Source organism: Acipenser ruthenus, chromosome 25 (assembly GCF_902713425.1).
Source record: "Acipenser ruthenus chromosome 25, fAciRut3.2 maternal haplotype, whole genome shotgun sequence".
Classification (NCBI taxonomy): domain Eukaryota; kingdom Metazoa; phylum Chordata; class Actinopteri; order Acipenseriformes; family Acipenseridae; genus Acipenser; species Acipenser ruthenus.
Window position 1 is genome coordinate 6,771,279 of NC_081213.1, and position 20,005 is coordinate 6,791,283.

The 20,005-nt window shown below is 40.0% G+C and overlaps 1 protein-coding gene across 1 annotated transcript; it reads right to left on the minus strand.

Annotated features, from left to right (window-relative positions):
- Positions 1 to 5,281: 5,281 nt before the first annotated feature.
- LOC117414262 (procathepsin L-like) lies at positions 5,282 to 12,781 on the minus strand. The gene is made up of 9 exons (XM_034024091.3): positions 12,734 to 12,781; positions 12,540 to 12,640; positions 11,484 to 11,626; positions 10,840 to 11,037; positions 9,527 to 9,718; positions 8,743 to 8,908; positions 8,380 to 8,485; positions 6,909 to 7,010; positions 5,282 to 6,164 (listed from the first exon to the last, which is right to left on the minus strand). Exons 2-8 carry the CDS (start codon positions 12,637 to 12,639, stop codon positions 6,911 to 6,913), a joined length of 1,005 nt encoding a protein of 334 aa, XP_033879982.2. The 5' UTR covers position 12,640; positions 12,734 to 12,781; the 3' UTR covers positions 5,282 to 6,164; positions 6,909 to 6,910.
- Positions 12,782 to 20,005: the final 7,224 nt, after the last annotated feature.

A 20,005-nucleotide genomic window follows, 5' to 3' on the forward strand; every position in this document is an offset into this window, starting at 1 on the left:
GTTCCCCCTGGTCTCCCCTGGTGTGCCTTGCAGTGGCTTGAAACCCAGTCTCCTGAAACCAAGTTCAGACAGATAATCACACTGTTCCAAACTACACCACGCTGCTAAGCAGAGCTTGATCTAAGGTAAATATGTATGTGAATTCAGCTGTTAAATATAGGTTTAAACACACTTTATTTTGTATACATTATACTTGTTATATAAACAGAGGACTCTATAATTGTATTCTTTTTTTTTTTTTAGCAGACATAGAATCTTGTCGACATTAGCTCCCGAGTTCCTCGGTGTACAGAGGCAATTGGCTTGGTCGCTGGTTTGGAGGACTAGAGAACTGCTGTGGTGAGAGAACATAATCAGACATTCTAAACTGGGGAGAACATCGAGGGTAAAAACAGTCATTAAGGTTTCCAAACAGCATTTTTTTATTCGACTGGGCCCTCTCTCTCTCTCTTAACCTCCACACTGCCAGATCAATACAGCCCGGTTTATTTTCAGCACTTCCAGCTTTTAAGTGGATTGAACTCATTCTATGTAAATGCTGTGAATCAAAAAGTAAAATTACATTTTCTAATTGGTTTCCGTGGGAAGAGTAAAACAGATTTAAATGGATTGCTGGTAATGGCCTTTGTTAAACCACATTGGTCTCGTTCAATGGGGATTTAACAGAACCAATTAATTTGTGCTGCTCGACGAGAGGAGATACTTTTCAGGCCCTTTTTCACAGAGTTCCTGCTGCAGCTGCCTTTCTTCCCTGTGGTTCCAGCAGATCTCATTATTATCAGCCCAGACACTGGGCCTGCGTGCCGGGTGATCTTCAGACAGTGGGCTTAGAAGAAACCACGTATTAGTTATATACCAAATCTCATTTATACTGGTAGGAGACAAAAGCACCTAATTTCTCATTTCCAGGGACCAGAGTTACGAAACTAATGATGAATTTATTGGGAGACTAGAAAAATGCATCACTGACATCTGATGAAATGCGCCACACAAGTATAGAGATTGCAGGCTGTAGTCTTCCATGCCAGGTGTCATATACATCTATATACACAATACACAATATATACACAATATCTTTTATAACTATACCCTGCACACAATGTATGTATTAACTTATATTAGGACTTATTCAATTGTCTATTTTCTATGTCTATCCATTCAGCCAATCACCTCTGTCCAGGGTCAGCACTGGAAAAATCCTGGCCTGTGATTGGTTAAAACCTCATCATAGAAGGAAAAATAGATTGAACTATTGCCCTAATATCCTTACACTACCAGTCAATAGTCTTGGTCTGTCATGTGATTGGTTCACATCACTGTCAGTCCAGCCCCTTTTCAAAGGAATGCCTTTCTCCCCTGCACTCTTCACAAGAGAAAATGGCTGAACACCGATTCTGAAACATGAATTACAAAACATACTACAAAAGAAAGATGCTGCAAACACTGAAATGGTGATTCAAACGTCACTGTCACTTTCCAAAATTCAAACAAATTCAACTTGACGATGTAAACAAATATGACGGGTGGGATATAAACTGGATTGTGCAGCAGTCAGCAAACCAGACGGAGAAATACTTTTCTAACTATACCGTATGAACTTCAGAAACATTTTCTGTTTATTTATTTATGTTATTTATGTATTTGCTTATGCTGTATCAGCTATACTTAAACAACATATATAAAGTCGTACTTACTATCCAACCTCGCCTCACTTATTTTCTTGACTGACTCATATATTAAATATTTACTGCAGACTCAGCCATAGTGGAAAATTAAATTCCCCTCAGGAAAACTATTGTTCTCTCCAGGGTACAGTGCCCTCAGCCTGTGGCTTTGTGCATTATAGCCCCCTGTCTGTAACAATACAGTCTTCCCTCGGGTCAATAGGTTTCTACTATAGCCCTCTTCTCCAGTCCATATACAGTGCCTTGCGAAAGTATTCGGCCCCCTTGAACTTTGCGACCTTTTGCCACATTTCAGGCTTCAAACATAAAGATATGAAACTGTAATTTTTTGTGAAGAATCAACAACAAGTGGGACACAATCATGAAGTGGAACGAAATTTATTGGATATTTCAAACTTTTTTAACAAATAAAAAACTGAAAAATTGGGCGTGCAAAATTATTCAGCCCCCTTAAGTTAATACTTTGTAGCGCCACCTTTTGCTGCGATTACAGCTGTAAGTCGCTTGGGGTATGTCTCTATCAGTTTTGCACATCGAGAGACTGAAATTTTTGCCCATTCCTCCTTGCAAAACAGCTCGAGCTCAGTGAGGTTGGATGGAGAGCATTTGTGAACAGCAGTTTTCAGTTCTTTCCACAGATTCTCGATTGGATTCAGGGCTGGACTTTGACTTGGCCATTCTAACACCTGGATATGTTTATTTGTGAACCATTCCATTGTAGATTTTGCTTTATGTTTTGGATCATTGTCTTGTTGGAAGACAAATCTCCGTCCCAGTCTCAGGTCTTTTGCAGACTCCATCAGGTTTTCTTCCAGAATGGTCCTGTATTTGGCTCCATCCATCTTCCCATCAATTTTAACCATCTTCCCTGTCCCTGCTGAAGAAAAGCAGGCCCAAACCATGATGCTGCCACCACCATGTTTGACAGTGGGGATGGTGTGTTCAGGGTGATGAGCTGTGTTGCTTTTACGCCAAACATAACGTTTTGCATTGTTGCCAAAAAGTTCGATTTTGGTTTCATCTGACCAGAGCACCTTCTTCCACATGTTTGGTGTGTCTCCCAGGTGGCTTGTGGCAAACTGTAAACGACACTTTTTATGGATATCTTTAAGAAATGGCTTTCTTCTTGCCACTCTTCCATAAAGGCCAGATTTGTGCAGTATACAACTGATTGTTGTCCTATGGACAGAGTCTCCCACCTCAGCTGTAGATCTCTGCAGTTCATCCAGAGTGATCATGGGCCTCTTGGCTGCATCTCTGATCAGTCTTCTCCTTGTATGAGCTGAAAGTTTAGAGGGACGGCCAGGTCTTGGTAGATTTGCAGTGGTCTGATACTCCTTCCATTTCAATATTATCGCTTGCACAGTGCTCCTTGGGATGTTTAAAGCTTGGGAAATCTTTTTGTATCCAAATCCGGCTTTAAACTTCTCCACAACAGTATCTCGGACCTGCCTGGTGTGTTCCTTGTTCTTCATGATGCTCTCTGCGCTTTAAACGGACCTCTGAGACCATCACAGTGCAGGTGCATTTATACAGAGACTTGATTACACACAGGTGGATTCTATTTATCATCATTAGTCATTTAGGTCAACATTGGATCATTCAGAGATCCTCACTGAACTTCTGGAGAGAGTTTGCTGCACTGAAAGTAAAGGGGCTGAATAATTTTGCACGCCCAATTTTTCAGTTTTTTATTTGTTAAAAAAGTTTGAAATATCCAATAAATTTCGTTCCACTTCATGATTGTGTCCCACTTGTTGTTGATTCTTCACAAAAAATTACAGTTTCATATCTTTATGTTTGAAGCCTGAAATGTGGCAAAAGGTCGCAAAGTTCAAGGGGGCCGAATACTTTCGCAAGGCACTGTATATATATATACCTATAATAGGTGTTTTATGTGTTAATGCTTATGAAGAGTGTCCTCTTATAACTTGTTCTGCTACAGTATTTCTCCATGCAAAATAAAAGTCTATACTAAACTATCCACGGTAGGGTTTAACTTGCTAAATTGGGACTTGACCTTTTAGATAGGCAGTTAGGTGGTGGTGGCAGTTTGTAAAAATGCTTTATATATTTGGTAGGTTTAATATTGCCTACCTGACACCTACATTGGAAAACAACCATCACAAGCTTGTCCTACCTTTCTATACCCTTACTTAACAATTCCATTCATTTGGAAGATCCCAACATGAAGATGAATAAGGTGGTATTGCTGCATGCTGATTGCAATAACTTCAAACATCAACTTGCAGTTCTGCTTTCAATTGCACATACAGTACAGTAAATTAGTTTTCCTAACCCCAAAGTGACCGGCACACAGTACTAAGTGTTGTATTGACCGGACCCTACCACAGCTTGGATTTCAAGACTGGATTTCAAGGACCATTTAAACAGACAGCGAGGCTGTTCATGTTCCAATTTCAATTTAAAAATTGAATTTTGGCTGGCGAACGCTCCCGAGTAAATGTTGAAAAATGTATTGTCCAGTTGATTTATGACCCATGGTATGCAGGCGTAGCCAGGGCTGGATTAACCTCATAGGTAAACTAGGCACCTGCCTAGAGCCCAAAGTCATGGGGGTGCCCAAAACGAAAAGTTTTTTTTTTTTTTTTTAAACAGTGTGCAGGTGTGTTTGTTTATTTTTTATATATATATATATATATATATATATATATATATATATATATATATATATATATATATATATATATATATATATATATATATATATATATATATATATATATATATACTATGGACTATGGAGGACCTACAGTTAGCGAACAAAAATGTGAGCACCCTCCTATATATATTATTGGATAACAATCAACATGGTACTGTCGTCCATATTTGAACTGTTGTATTTTTATTCAGTAAATAGTGAAAGGTGATTATCAAGCTCTGCTATGGGATTTGACGTAGGTTCAGGTTTTTCCGAATTTATTTTGTATTTAGCATCCACCCTCACTTGAACTGTTTCTGGCAGCAATCGTTCAGTTCAGAGGAGTGTGTGAAATTTTCGTCATAATTAATAACTAGAATTCAACATAATTGACCTTCTGATCAAAACCATGTATAATAACTTAAAAAAGAAAATGATACCTTTTGCAAATTGGTGGCGCGTGAGTTAAGCTAATATATACATATGATTGTATAGTTGTTCTTATTCATGTAAGAAGACAGGACTGTATGTTTGCCTAGGGCCCTGTGATGGGTTAATCCGGTCCTGGGCATAGCCAGCCATGAAAAATCACTGAGGCACTTGCCCATGCCCATGTACTGCCTGTGGATTCAGGGGGCTGAGGGCTGCACCTGTCCAGAGGCAGGGGGGAGTTGATGGGTGGTGGGCTCTGATTGGTTGGAGTGTGTACAATGTTGCAACTGCTTTATAGGGGGGGGGGGGGGGGTGTAATTTAGGGAGAGCCTGTGAGCTTCTCTGGGTGGAGCAGAGAGAAGTGTTCAGTTGTTGTGTGGACCTGAACTGTGCCTAAGCAAGTCTGCATGGCTACATAGTTTTACATTCAAATCGAGTCCCTCAAATAGAGACTTCTGTGTAAATGACAGGCATAAAGTAAAAAAAACAAAGCTACTAACAGTCAGCTCAGAAGAACAACTTTTAATGTGAATTCACATTTTTTAACAAAAAAGAAAAGTTACCCACAATAACAAAACCATACACCCATAACATCTGAAATATTCACAATTACAGTAAAAACAATTTGTTAAGAAACATGTATTAAAAGTTGTAACTATACTTTTTTCCCCCTTATACTAAACAGTACCTTTGAAGTCCCAGTATTAACTAACTGGTGTGTTGAGGCTGATTGTTGTTCAACTGTTCAAGCCTTATGTGCTACTGCCCTCTGGTGGGCTTTTGGTAACACTGCATTATTTTACAGTACATGATTCCATTCTATACGAATGAAGATTTGTCAGTTTATCTGACGTTATAAGCAGGATAATATTACTGTTTTGTGAAAGAAATATTAACAAGTCATTAAGTCACTGCCATTCAATAGAATAAAATTAGTTAGAAAAACTGGTCTTGTACTTATTAATGAACATTTGTGGTACAAACAACAAAAAGAAATAAATCATCTTCAGTGTGTAGTGTTTCTCTAATACATGACATGCATAATTAGCAACTGATCAAAAGTGTAAACTGTATGACAAAAAATAAGTGCAAAATCAAATAGACTGTTATTCTGAGCAGGTGTGCAAAATACTGGAGGTATGGGCTGATTTACTGTCAAATGATAGGATTGGCAATACAGCAACCGATTGCTCAGAATAAATGACTGACCCGTTGATAGTTACAACTGAAATTTTTCCATGTTTCTCTTTAAAATCATTCCCAGTTCCCTTTTTAATACCCTTTTTATTTAAATTATATTCAGTAAATTGAAATCGTTCCTCAGTATTTTCTGTCTTCAGTCCACTGGATATGGTTCTTGCAAGAGACTGCCTCTTCGTTGGGTTCTGTAAGGAAACAGAAACAGTTTGAATACCACTTCAAGGAGACCTATGTGAGGGAATTAGAAAAGTGGTTCTGTCTCCCTCTTCTGTTCAGCTGGAACATGACAGTTAGTGAAGCAACAACCGTCCTCGTTCCATTCAAGTCATGTGACAATGGGGCCATTCAGCTGTTCCAACCAATAGACACTTACAGAGATGAAAGTTGTCACATCCTGAGAGAGAACCCATAACCACTCAGAATAGTTAAAAAAATAGTAAGAGAAATATAAAAAAAAAGCAATTCAAATGTGCATTTGGTTATTATTTAGGGAACCATTGGGTAATTATTCATGTTTAATTTTGGTATTGGCAGACAAAAATTGTGACAAAAGCTTGGCTTTATCAGCAATGAACCACTAACCTGACAAAATAGACATTAAAAGTAATGTACTATCAAAAGTATTACAATGTGAAACACAACCTGCAGAGCTGAGAGAATATGGACTGCAATACTTGTTGTAAGTTAATACATATAGACCAATGTTTTGACACTGTGTTATCACTGTATTGCTATGGCTACAGGTATTACAAAACGTCTTACCAAAATAACTTGTTTTATATCTTATTTGCCTCAGCAGAATCATCACTGGTCTCCAGTTTATTTAGTGTTGGGCTTTTGGTTCTGCTTGTTCTATGGCCCCTTCTCATTCGTTCTCTTTTGTTAGATACAGACGTGTGTTAGAAACAGTGGTCCAGGTGGAGACTCACATTTAGACGAGAGGGTAGCTGGATGCTGTTGCAATGCCACACTGGTTGTTCTTGTTTCTGCTCATCATGATATAGCCGTTGTGACCCCAGGACAGACCCCAGCTGCAACACACAGGGATACAGGATCACCACATAGGACATACAGTCCAATACCAGCCTTTCACACGATACACACACTGAGTCCAGCAAAGAGCTAGCAGAACTAGATGGTAACTTTACAAGTAAAGTTGTGGGGCTTGCTTCACTGGGAAAGTGGTCAAAGTAGCTGATTTGTGTCAAAAGTCACATTGTTTACTAATTGTCTCATGCTTAGAATGTGCTAGAATTTGAAATTTCTCAAAGTTCTATGACAGTTAATTCAACAGTGGGAAGTAGCCTACTGAAAGAAGTTGATGCGGTTACTAAAACAGCTGTAACTCTTGATTGGTAGACGCCATTCCTGTTTTGATTTCATATTTGAATAGCAGAGAAGTAGAGGAAGATGCCATATGCTCTAACTTTTTGTCTTACTTGTTGGGAAAGTGGTCAAAGTAGCTGATTTGTGTCAAAAGTTACATCCTTTACAGTAAATAGAAAGTTGGAAGTCTGGGAGTTTTTAAACAATGGGGAGCTTAGAATATTGAAAAAAGTCCCATTAAAGTGAATGAAGATGGACAAAAAAAGGACAAAAAGCTTAATAGTTTAAAAAGTATCAAATATATCAAAAAGTTGTATACAAGCACAATATTCCAGACTGGTCTACACGTTTTAAAGTTTGAACAGCGTTTCTAGCTTAAACGGTGTAAGAGGAGTAGCCAAAGAGAAGAAGAAGAAGATGAAGAAGAAGATAAAGAAGATGAAGTATGTCGAAGATTTAAAGTGGGTACTCTTGCTTCGCAAGCCACCCTAATAACCCCAGTGCTCACAGGAATGAGCTATGAAGACAGGTGGTGGAAACTCAATCTGTTTGGTCTGAAACACAGAATTAGGGAGGACTTGATTAGAATCTTTAAAATCTTAAAAGGAGTTGACAGCCCTAGCCAGTACTTTAAACCAGCATTCAAACCAGGACCAGAGGACACACCTGGAAATGAAGTGGATATAGCCTTAGGACAAAGGGTAGGAGTCACTTCTTTGCAGTGGCCGAATGGCCTGCAGGCAATTATAAATGTTCTTATGTTCTTAATTTCAACAGGGAGATGCAGCTTTTTTTGTGGCTATTTCTATTTCTTAAAGGTTTGTGAATTCAATGCATATATATGGGGGAGGACAGTGAAAAGTATGTGCTATATATGGCAAGTGATTGTAGTTTTTGCTTGTACAGAAGTACCTGTAACAGAGTATCCCATTTCATATCATCCATACCTATTAAACACTCCATAATGCTGAATTTAGAAATACTAAAAGAAAGGTAATACATTCGATGACACATTTTTTATAGAAGTCTTGTTCGATGTCTTTTTGAAGTCGAAACATTTGTCACTTTACAAACCTGTTTTTCACCAGCCAGTAGTCGTAGCCCTTGTCAGATCCATAGCCGACAGCTAGCACTCCGTGATCCAGATCTGAGCTGCTGCACTCAGGTTCACTGTAGATCCCTTCAATAGAGAAGAACACGCTAGAGAAACACATTGGCTTTTTTATTGACAGCCTTGTTGTACTCAAGGTATGTTTAGTCTGTTATGAACTCCGGCATCTCATTATTTTAGAACAGAACTTATTTTGAGCACTGCTCATAAATATGTTTTTTTAATGTTATATTTACTATATACCATATTGCCTGAATTATGGGACACTCTGAATATCTAAATGGTCTAGTTTACCCAGTTTTGTAAGATGTGTGTAGCTGTGTCACCTGACTGGTAGAGCTGGAAGGATGTGTGTCCAGCATCGATCGCCACGGAGACGGGTCCAATGGTTGCCACGGCTTCCTGTAGAGCATTCTCATCACCACTGGTGACATCAACATACCCAGAGCAGGTGGCACCAATGCTTTGTGGACTGTACCTGCATTTCCCATCCTGGAGGGGGCGACAGAGAGAACATAAACTCGGAACCTGTATGCTTTAATCCAGCATTCTTTTTGCAGCTTTTGTCATTGATTTAGAATCATGCGTTTTGATGCATACAATGTTTTTTTATATATTTGTGAGTAAGCTGAAGCCAGTGAATACTTTATTTTATTTAACATTCATCCGATCTAATTATATATCCAATACACTCTATACATCCAATACACGCTATAACTCAGAAAGCAAAACAGAAACTAACAAGGGGGTGTCCCTTTTATCCACACGATTCTATTTGAAACAATTTTACAGGAAACATCTGTGTAGGCGATCTTTAATCAGCTAGTTACAAGCTAGTGCTACCACTTTAAGCTGTACATGTGGAAGCAATTCATCTTCATGGTGCCACTGTTTTAATATAATGTTTTATAATGCAGTATTAAGCACCAGCACCATATAGTATTTACAGAAAAACTAAAGGAAACCTGACCCCTAGTGGCAGAGCACCTGTTAATGCTGTATGGATGAACTAGCCTATGCCACCTATATCTCCAGTGAAAGCACCTGGACTGCTAGGCATTCGAATATGTAGATTATTGAATTGGTTTTACAGGGTTGTCTCTAACTCACCACAGCCTCATAGGGGTAAGACTCCTCAGTGTCAATTCCTCCGTTCTCCTTGATGTATTGGAAGGCCTGGTCCATCCACCCGCCTCCACAGCCCATGTTTCCGTAGTCTCTGGAGCAGTCCACCAGCTGCTGCTCGCTCAGGGACACCAGCTTCTGAGTCTTCCTGAAAGTCTGTCCTTCCAGGGAGCCTGTCTACAACAGAAAACACATACACACACGGCGCTTACAGCATGTAGCTATACCAGGGAGACTGTCTGCAACACACACACACACACACACACACACAGTGTTTACAGCATGCAGCTATACCAGGGAGCCTGTCTACAAAACACACACACACACACACACACACACACACACACACACACACACACACACACACACACAGTGCTTACAGTATGCAGCTATACCAGGGAGCCTGTCTACAACACACACACACACATAGCGCTTACAGCATGCAGCTATACCAGGGAGCCTGTCATTTCCATTGAAAAGAAGGAAAAGGATTAGTAAGAGTATACCATTGTGGCTGAGGTCGGATTGTGATGTCATCGTTTTGAACAGACTTTGCAGCTGAATTCCAAGAGGTGCTTCAGGTACGATTTTTTTTAAAGCAGATGACGTCAGCCATGCTAACATGGAGAATACAGCCAAGTACAAACTAAAAAATGTTACAGTTGTCATGAATTGGGTTTCTCCAGGATGTATCTTAGAATACAGAAGGCTAAACGTGTCGAAGAATCCTCAGCAGTCTTTAATACACGACACAGATTACCTCCAGTGTTGTTTTTATCCTTTCTCTGTATATTTCTATGTTTACCTGGCCTTAACTTGTCTGGAGAACTGCCTAGCAACGAACAGATGTTCTCCTTTTCTCCTTTCAAACCATGTGACAAAGTGAACTTTCAACCTTGCTGGCCCAGCCTACTCTACATATACAGAGAGAGTGAGGAGGTGGGACCAGCCAAATTAAAAAGGCCATTTTGTCAAATAATTGGAATGGTGTAAGGAAGTCTGTACAGTGCCAAGCAGTTAGAAATCTCCAGACAAGCTCAGAGACACGTAAAGAGAGTTTTACTCACTATTTGACAGAACCCAGAACCACTTATTATAATTTAAACCTCATACAAAGGGCTAGAGAAATGTAAATATATATATAATTAAAAACACAACCCATATAAAAATAAAATTAGATTTGAAGCTACCTGTTCTTAAAATTGTAGAAGGAAATTAATTTTTCTGTGGTCCAAGTAGCCGGATAAACACTGATAACACCTGTCTGCCAGAAGGAGGGAGAACAGTAATACACTTACTGCACTGAACGCCCAGCAGGAACCGCAGGCCTTCTGGTCCTTGACATCAGTGACATAGCCCTTGTCTCTCCAGTCAACAGAGCTGGGCAGAGCAGTGCCCCCTAGCTGCCGCAGGAAGGTGGAGCCTCGCTTGGCCTTGGTGGTGTTGAAGCGTCCGAGGCAGCCTCTGAACGCCACGCTTCTGTACTCAGCATTGTCCTGGGAAGGGAGAGGAGCAAGGAGCTCAGCCCCAGCACTGCGCACTCTCACTTCAGTTCAGTTACAACTCTGCACTATGCATGCTAAACATTTCTTTTTTAAAATATTGCCATTATGCTGTAATTGAAGGTTTCAGCAACCAATCCTGTTTTTGCAGCGGTAATGCATTCTGCGTTCAGATTTCATTGACATATATATATAGTATATGGTGCCAAACAGGAACATTACATTGAACTATGCTATATATACAGTGCTCACCCTTTATAACGCTATAGTGGGGAGCAATAGCTGTTTGATATTTATATAATTAAGTTCATATATATACATATATCTAGAGAGAGAGAGAGAGAGAGAGAGAGAGAGAGAGAGAGAGAGAGAGAGAGAGAGAGAGTGTTGAGAAATGATATGATGAGGTTCTATCATGGAGCTGAGAGCGGGTATTGTACCATATCAGCGAAGAAGGTCATGCCCAGTCTGTAGCTCTTGATGCCCTGGTCTGCCAGCATGTTGTGCACAATCACATACTTGCGGTTCGTCAGCCAGGTCTCTTTTCGCATGGCCTCCTCAACAGGGGAGCTGTAGAACTTCCCTGTAAAGAAGCAGCACACTCTAGTTCAAGCGCATGCATTGTTTAAAGAAATCGTAGCTGACCAAACTCTGCAATTCCACAAAGATGACATCTTGCATAAGCTAAACAGGTCTCAACTGTGCAGTTTTAAAGAGTGCTAACCAACGGACCCTTGTTGTTTCTTACATTAACTGAAACGAATGCTTCATTTTTCCTTTTTCCTTTTTCAAAGACGGCACTATTGCTTAGGGGTTCCAATATTTCCAAAAAAATATTTTCGTCAATTCACTGAAGCAGTTAAAATAACTTTATATAATAACACAATCCTAATTTAAAAGTTCAACATTGGGTGTGTATATTGGGATCTGCAATAAATATTTTAAATCACTTATTAATAAAGACACAATTGGGACTAACTTAAAAGGCTAACTTGCCTGGTAGCTCTACCAAGATAAAAACAGTTTTAAAAACACTGGGTCCAGGAAGTCAAACAGAATATTAGTTATGAAACAGGAAGAATACAAATTTAGGTTTAATAAATACAAGTATGCTGTCATTGCAGCTTCACATTAGTTCCCCTTGCTTATACATCTAATGAGCTTTTTACATATTTTTTACATTGTTTTTTACATTATTTTTTACAGTGCAGTACAGTGGCTTGCCATGTTTGCCTATGACTTACCATCATGCTGTACTACTTAGCTTTGCTTCAGCGTTTGTGAGAGTCCCTTTCACAGCTTGATATGTATCTCAGTGTATTTCTGATGCATAAAACTATTTATCTAGAAAACCTAATAAAGTGTGCATGAACTATAGACCCAGCGGACTTGAAAAGGAGATAACTAAACACCTGTGCAGCTTTTAACTGAAAAGTCTTATCAGTACCATATCAGTTGTGTGCGCTTGACTGCATTTGAAAACAGGCTGTCCTTACCGTGCTTCAGTTTCCAAGCGTGAAACTCCAGATCTTCCACTGACAAGCTGGCAGAGCTGACAACCACCACCAAGGTGACAGCGAGTACAAGGAACTTCATCCTGCAATGAAAATACAATGTACAGTCAAAAATACCCAGTCTAGAAGTGTCTGTTTAAAACAAAGAGCTTGCTAACTCTGCTACTGTTCCTTGCCTGAGTCTTTCAACGATCTTGACTGATAAGAAATCTAAGCCAAATGAGGAAACGTGTGATTCAGCCCTGTATTTATACAGGGTTTAGGGAAGTCAGCTGCTTGTCATAAACACATAAAACTAACTCTGCTTATGGACCAGAAAAAGCGAAATGGAACAGTCACACTGACTCACCCACGACTTTACCTAACGTGGGTCATTAATCTGAGCCGTGACCTGAGAAAGAAAGGATTTGGGGAGTATATGGAAACTAAGAATAGTGTCTTTAAGAAGGGGAAAAAGTACAGGGGCTGCACAAAAACACAAAAAGTTAACACTTGCACCGTGTAACACACACTTCTCTCTTGCATATAATTTTGCAGATGTCCTATGCTTTTCCCATGGTTGTACAATGCATTTGCTATAGTTTGCCATGTTTGGGCTCTATTCACAAAGCTTTAACTTGTGTGTTGTTTCAAGAATGTTTTTTTCAAATTCTCTTTTTTTTAATAAAACTCGATTTTTTTTCATAAAAACATTCCTTAAATAACTCATGAGTTAACAGAGCCCATGATATTAATCCATTACATGAGCATATATTTTTTAACATATTACATTTATTTTGTTTCCTTATAGGATGGTATCAATGGTTTTACATTTGTAAAATAAATATAGAAAACCACATGGAGTAAACTATAAGTCATGGGAATATGACCTTGACATTTTTTTTTAAATAAATGTAATCCTTGTTCTTAATGAGCCAACATACTTAATATTTGTTGTGTGCCTTACATACAAGGGTTGTAAATTTGTAAAATTTCTAAAAAGATGTTACCAGAAAACCAAAACAGAACTAATGTTTCATAATAGTATGACACATACTCCACACTTCCCATCATCCTTTAAACTGTGTGTCATAAAACTAAGAACAAGACCTTTTACAAAGACTTTTAGTTTTCTAAAAACTATGGCTCAGTAGTCAGACACCAAACTCTTGGACAATGTTTTATTTTTCTCGGAAGTTACAGCTGCTGACTTCATTGTGTATTAGAAATGTCAGTTTCTGGAATAAACTAAAGTTTCATAACATGTGTGATTGGTTTAGATTTGGTTTCATTATGAGTACTTTATTTAATAATAGACTAACATCACTTTTTTAAACTCCATGTGCCAAAGTGCATAATTTACAGCAGTGGTTCTCAAACGTTTGGGACCCCCCATAAATGAACTTTGGTCAATTGCGACCCCCCTATTGGAATCTATTCTTACTAATAAATGACATATCTTAATCTGGGTCTTTATGGAATAAACAGGAAACAAATGAATAACAAAGCATAAAACACACTGTAGTATTAAAAAGCTGACAAGAGTTTCAAAATGCAATGTGTGCTTTCTAAGGAAGTCCTGCTGCCTTGCACTGCGTTGCTTACCGCAGGTCTGCTTGTGATGAGGTCATTTCCTGCCGTGAGATTGAACCCCCAGTTTGGGAACCACTGGTTTAGAGTAAAAAGGTCATCTTTCTTTGCGTAGACAACCATTTTTGTGTTTAATTGGGTTATCCCAGAATGGTGATGTCTTTAACTTTAACTCTAGAGAACCACTTCATTGGGACAAAACTAATCAATCCTGTATGAAGCTAATTTCTTCTCGTTCTTTATTTTGGCATATCATGCTGAACCAGATACAGTATTTGATATCAGCCGTTAATAAATAATAATTTAAAGGTGCGAGGCAACACTTACATAGGTGTTGTGGATTGAATGGGGGAGGGATTGAGACAGTTTTGGCCCAGGATCTGGCCTTCTGGGTTGCTGGGAGTCACCTTGAGGGGCAACACTGATGCTGTCAAAGTTCAATCAAGGTCAGGTGATAGAACACTGACCCCCCCCCCCCCCCCCAGGAAGGGACATGCCACTCCAAAGGAGACAGAGGGGAGAAAGAATCTTGGGACATTTTGGTCGTAGACAGGCAGTTATTTCTAGTCACATATATACCTTCTCGTGATTTATTATTATTATTTCTTAGCAGACGCCCTTATCCAGGGCGACTTACAAGATATCACATTATTTTTACATACAATTACCCATTTATACAGATGTTTTTTTACTGGAGCAATCCAGGTAAAGTACCTTGCTCAAGGGTACAGCAGCAGTGTCCCCACCTGGGATTGAACCCACGACCCTCCGGTCAAGAGTCCAGAGCCCTAACCACTACTCCACACTGCCCAGCTGGGCTTCTGTGCCTCCCACAAGTGTACACAAAAGGGAAGGGAGAGAGAGAGCTTTTAGTCACTGTGCTCCCAGATTGTAGACTGTACAATCTCATACCAGAAGTGCTACATCAGTTGATGACTTTAAGTCAAAATTGAAACCTTACTTTTTTTAAAGTAAAGTAAAACCACACCGACAAACAAAGAACGAAAAAACAGGAAACTATGAGCCTTTACTCTTATGTCATGTAGTTCCTGCTTAACTGTACCTGCATGACCTGTCTTTTCCTGTAAGATGTTTATCACCACAGTAGCTATGTTTCCAATTAAAATGTCAACGCTGGCAAAGGTGAAGTGCATAATGAGGAGAACTAAATATAGGATGTCTGTTGTGTATTATGTGAATTACATTGTTATTTAATAAGTGAGTGCTTTCTATAGCATTAGACTACCACTCCATGTTTTGATCAACTAATTAAAATACCACTTACTATTTTTTTTCCCAAGCTGTATGGAGTTCTAATGGATCTTAATTGACCACACGGTGGCTCTATTATTACAAAGCAATGGTTCTGTACTATTGTGGCTCATAATTATTATTATTATTAGTTTATTTGGCCTTTATCCAAGGCGACTTACAGGTGTTACAGGGCAATACACGGTTACAGTGCAAAAACAATGCAGTGTTGTTTACAGTAAATGCAGATACTACCAGAATATGAGACAAGAAGTAACAATTTAGGATTAAGACCATTTGTATCTCAATGAAAAAATAGCAGTGCAATAGTGCAAGGATAGTGCATCAGCTGAGCTTCCAGTAACATGGTGCTAAGGTCAGGAAAGTCCAGTGCAGAGTAGGAGGGGTAAATCAAGTTTAAACAGGTGGGTCTTGAGGAGGTGGCGGAAGGCAGTGAGAGACGAAGCAGTCCTGAATTTCTCCGGTAGCTGTTCCACCACAGAGGGGCTAGGGAAGACAAGGAGCGGGCATGGGAGGATGGAAGGTGGAGGATACTTTACCTATTTTTAGGCAATTATCCATACACAGATATTTTGTCAACTAGAAGTCTCAGTTGGGTTAGAATGTCCCACGACACACCACAGGGGTACTTCAGAACCTGAACTAAAAGACACGCAAGATACTTCAATTCAAACTTTATTAGATACTGTTTACAGTTCTGTAATATGTAATAAGACAATGTTCAAACATTCATGTTAGCAAAGTCTAAGGTTAAACAAAGTGTGACTTGCTGTTGTAATTAGCTGAGCTTAGTGTCACAAGACAAAAGTCTAGTGTGGATCACAAGATTTTGCAAAAGTTAATGAATGAAGTATTGACCCATTGTATCCCCTGCTAAACAATAAGCCACAAAACAAGCTAAAATTCAAACTTTGTCCCTTAAAAAGGTAGCTAGCCTGCCTCTTAGGGAAGGTGGGAGTAGCTATTGTTTTAGGGAATGTTTTGCGTGTGATAACAGTAAGAGCCAGCTGTTTCGTGGGAAGTCCTATTAATAATTGACAAGTTTGTATTGCTGTTATTACGCATTTGTCACCATAAAGGAGCCCTCTCGGCTTTGATATATATATCATTGTTCTATTTTTATAAACTGGCTTTTTATCTGTTTTTTTTTCTAATTTTACAATTTCCGTTTTTATAAAATGTTGTATTATTAATGTAATGGTTTAATTGTAATTGTGTGTGTGCGTGTGGAGAGCTTTGGGATCCTTGTGATGAAAGGTGATATAGAAAAGTGAATGGTGGTTGTTGTTATTCCCCGAATTAGGAGGGCCAAAAAAAATCGACAAGCCCACAAAGTGAGGGAGTGGGTGGTTGATTGCTGTATGCTTTTATAGGTGTTCTAGATCATACCACTTGTTGTGTAAGTTAATGTAGTCAATTATATACAGGTGCATGATAGATCATTTGTTTTCTTACGTACTTAAAAGCATTGCTGATAACTGATTGATTCATGAATTCACTGAGTGCACAGTAAGCATCTTTTTAGTTGAGTCACAAGCTTGCCGTTGAGCTTACATTTTTGCTTGAAACTGGAAATTTCCTAGTTAACAATGCCTGTAGCAAGTCACATACAGTAGAGTCATAGAAAGCATTTAGTGACAAGTTACACTATTGATGGGATCGGAGAGCTGTGTTTAACAAGTACAGTACAGTGTTTAACAAGTACTCTCACAAGATGAAATGAATCAGAAAACCACAAAGGGGGCTCCCAGCCCACAACAGAGAAAGGAAGCTTGTGGTTTTTGCATATACTCTTACAGGGAAGCAACCCCAGTTTGTGACACGGTGCTATACAATGTTGGTGGACAGCCAAGGTTTGGTCATATATGACTGCATCTGCTGAATACCATAAACAGCTGCTAATTCTTTTAACAAGAGCTGGGACTGGTACCTGAGGAGAATGGGTTTAGTGTTAGAGATAGCTTTATCTGACGTAGGTCAACAGTGCGGTATTCCAGAGCTCCAGGGTGGAGACAGTGCAAGATCAATAGCGCAATCAAGCAGGAGCTAAACTGTAATGGACTGTGAAAAACACCAAGGACTGCGTTAGCTCTGTTCTGCAGCTATAGCGGCTCTCTCACAATGCAGCACTGGGAGCTCTATACGACTCTCTTACAGTGCAGCACAGAGCTCTATAGCAGCTCTCTCATAGTGCAGCACAGGGCTCTATAGCAGCTCTCTCATAGTGCAACACAGAGCTCTATAGCAGCTCTCTCATAGTGCAACACAGAGCTCTATAGCAGCTCTCTCACAGTGCAGCACTGGGAGCTCTGTACGGCTCTCTCACAGTGCAGCACTGGGAGCTCTGTACGGCTCTCTCACAGTGCAACACTGGGAGCTCTGTACGGCTCTCTCACAGTGCAGCACTGGCAGCTCTGTACTGCTCTCTCACAGTGCAGCACTGGGAGCTCTGTACGGCTCTCTCACAGTGCAGCACTGGGAGCTCTGTACGGCTCTCTCACAGTGCAGCACTGGGAGCTCTGTACGGCTCTCTCACAGTGCAGCACTGGGAGCTCTGTACGGCTCTCTCACAGTGCAGCACTGAGAGCTCTGTACGGCTCTCTCACAGTGCAGCACTGAGAGCTCTGTACGGCTCTCTCACAGTGCAGCACTGAGAGCTCTATACGGCTCTCTCACAGTGCAGCACTGGGAGCTCTGTACTGCTCTCTCACAGTGCAGCACTGGGAGCTCTGTACGGCTCTCTCACAGCGCAGCACTGGGAGCTCTGTACGGCTCTCTCACAGCGCAGCACTGGGAGCTCTGTACGGCTCTCTCACAGCGCAGCACTGGGAGCTCTGTACGGCTCTCTCACAGCGCAGCACTGGGAGCTCTGTACGGCTCTCTCACAGCGCAGCACTGGGAGCTCTGTACGGCTCTCTCACAGTGCAGCACTGGGAGCTCTGTACGGCTCTCTCACAGTGCAGCACTGGGAGCTCTGTACGGCTCTCTCACAGCGCAGCACTGGGAGCTCTGTACGGCTCTCTCACAGCGCAGCACTGGGAGCTCTGTACGGCTCTCTCACAGTGCAGCACTGGGAGCTCTGTACGGCTCTCTCACAGTGCAGCACTGGGAGCTCTGTACGGCTCTCTCACAGTGCAGCACTGGGGTCCAGGCTTGTGCTCCAGTCACTGTAATCTTTTCCTGCTGTTTTCGCTCCATGGTGATGTAGGTCAATGCCTCCAACCTCCTGATTTGTTCATGGTTGAGTGTTTGTTCTGTTTTTCTTTTAAGTTTTGCTCATTATATATTTTTGGCTTGACTGGAGTAACACCCATTGTATCCCTGTAGTCTCCCTGCTAAACAATAAGTCAGAAAACAAGTTCAAGGGTGAAAGGGTGTTTCTGTTTTACAAAAGGTGTGGTATAGCTGTGTTAAAATGTACATTTTTCACTTTAAAAGGAAAGTCTTTATCAGCGTTTTCAATCTTATCACCCATCTTCACAGATATTCTGACTCAGAGTGATTGTACTAGCCCTAGCTAGCCTGCTTCTTAGGGAAGGTGGGGGAAGTTATTGTTTTAGGAGATGTTTTGCGAGTGATAATAGCAAGAGCCAGCTGTTTCGTGGGAAGCCCTATTAATAAATGACAATATTTATGTAAAGTGTATTTATGTTATGTGTCACTTTCAGTAGGTAAAATAGTAGTGTGTGTCCTTCCAGGTTAAATGTGCCTTTTATTAAGCAATAAACACTAATAACTCATGTGCTGTATAATTGCAGGTATTGCCGTGCACTGTACTGTACAGAAAAGGACTCTGATTCTTCTGCATTGGTTAACTTCTTTGGTTGGAATCCAGTTCAGGTTGCTACATTGTATTTTTTTCTCAAAATGCAATATGAACCATAGAAAACATGCAAAACATTTGAGAAACAGAGAAATCCATTTCCACAGGATTATCTAAGCAGAGGTCGGATTGCCTCAGATCATACTTTTTTCACAACACAATCTCTAATTTAAACAGCAAGAAACCATTTCTGTTTTTATTCTACTAGAAAAACTGATGCTACTGCATTTTTTTTTGCACAACCAATCATCCTTAAATCACACCACTTTACTGGAAAAATGGGGTTGCTTGTCTTTCATTACTCTTTTCTTTTCTCTCATCCCTCCTTTTATTTCAATCCTGTTTTCTTGTGCCTTTGTAAAATCCCCCTCCATATTTCTTTCTTAAGACATAAAATGGGAGCAGCTAAACCAGCGTTGGAGGACAACTGTGATTCCATTCAGCTTGTGCACTCAGGGCAAACTAGGCAGCTTCTCATTTTAGGTACGCACTTCTCTCGAAATGTTTGTTAAACAGAAATAGACTATTATAAACACATGACAGAGCTTTCACTTCACTCTTTTTGTTTGAGACAAACGGTAAAGTAAGCAATTTAACAATATGAGCTGCTGTGACAAATCAAGCTTTACATGTACAGTACATCTAAATAATCCCACCAGGACTGGGCTTTTGTTTCTACGCCAAAATGAATCAAACTAGTGATAATAAATTAATAAGTGCAATTATTAAACACGTTATCTAGGCTGGCGTGTGAACTGTTGGTTTGCTGTGTTGTGAATGGGAG

Bases quoted from the DNA above. Each gene is read 5' to 3' on its own strand.
- LOC117414262 (XM_034024091.3), bottom strand. From the start codon at position 12,639: ATGAAGTTCCTTGTACTCGCTGTCACCTTGGTGGTGGTTGTCAGCTCT. The intron at 11,038-11,483 runs GTACAATACCCG...CTCCCTTCCCAG, and splicing joins TGACCTTCTTCGCTGATATG to GACAATGCTGAGTACAGAAG. The intron at 8,486-8,742 runs GTGACACAGCTA...TCTCTATTGAAG, and splicing joins CTTCCAGCTCTACCAGTCAG to GGATCTACAGTGAACCTGAG.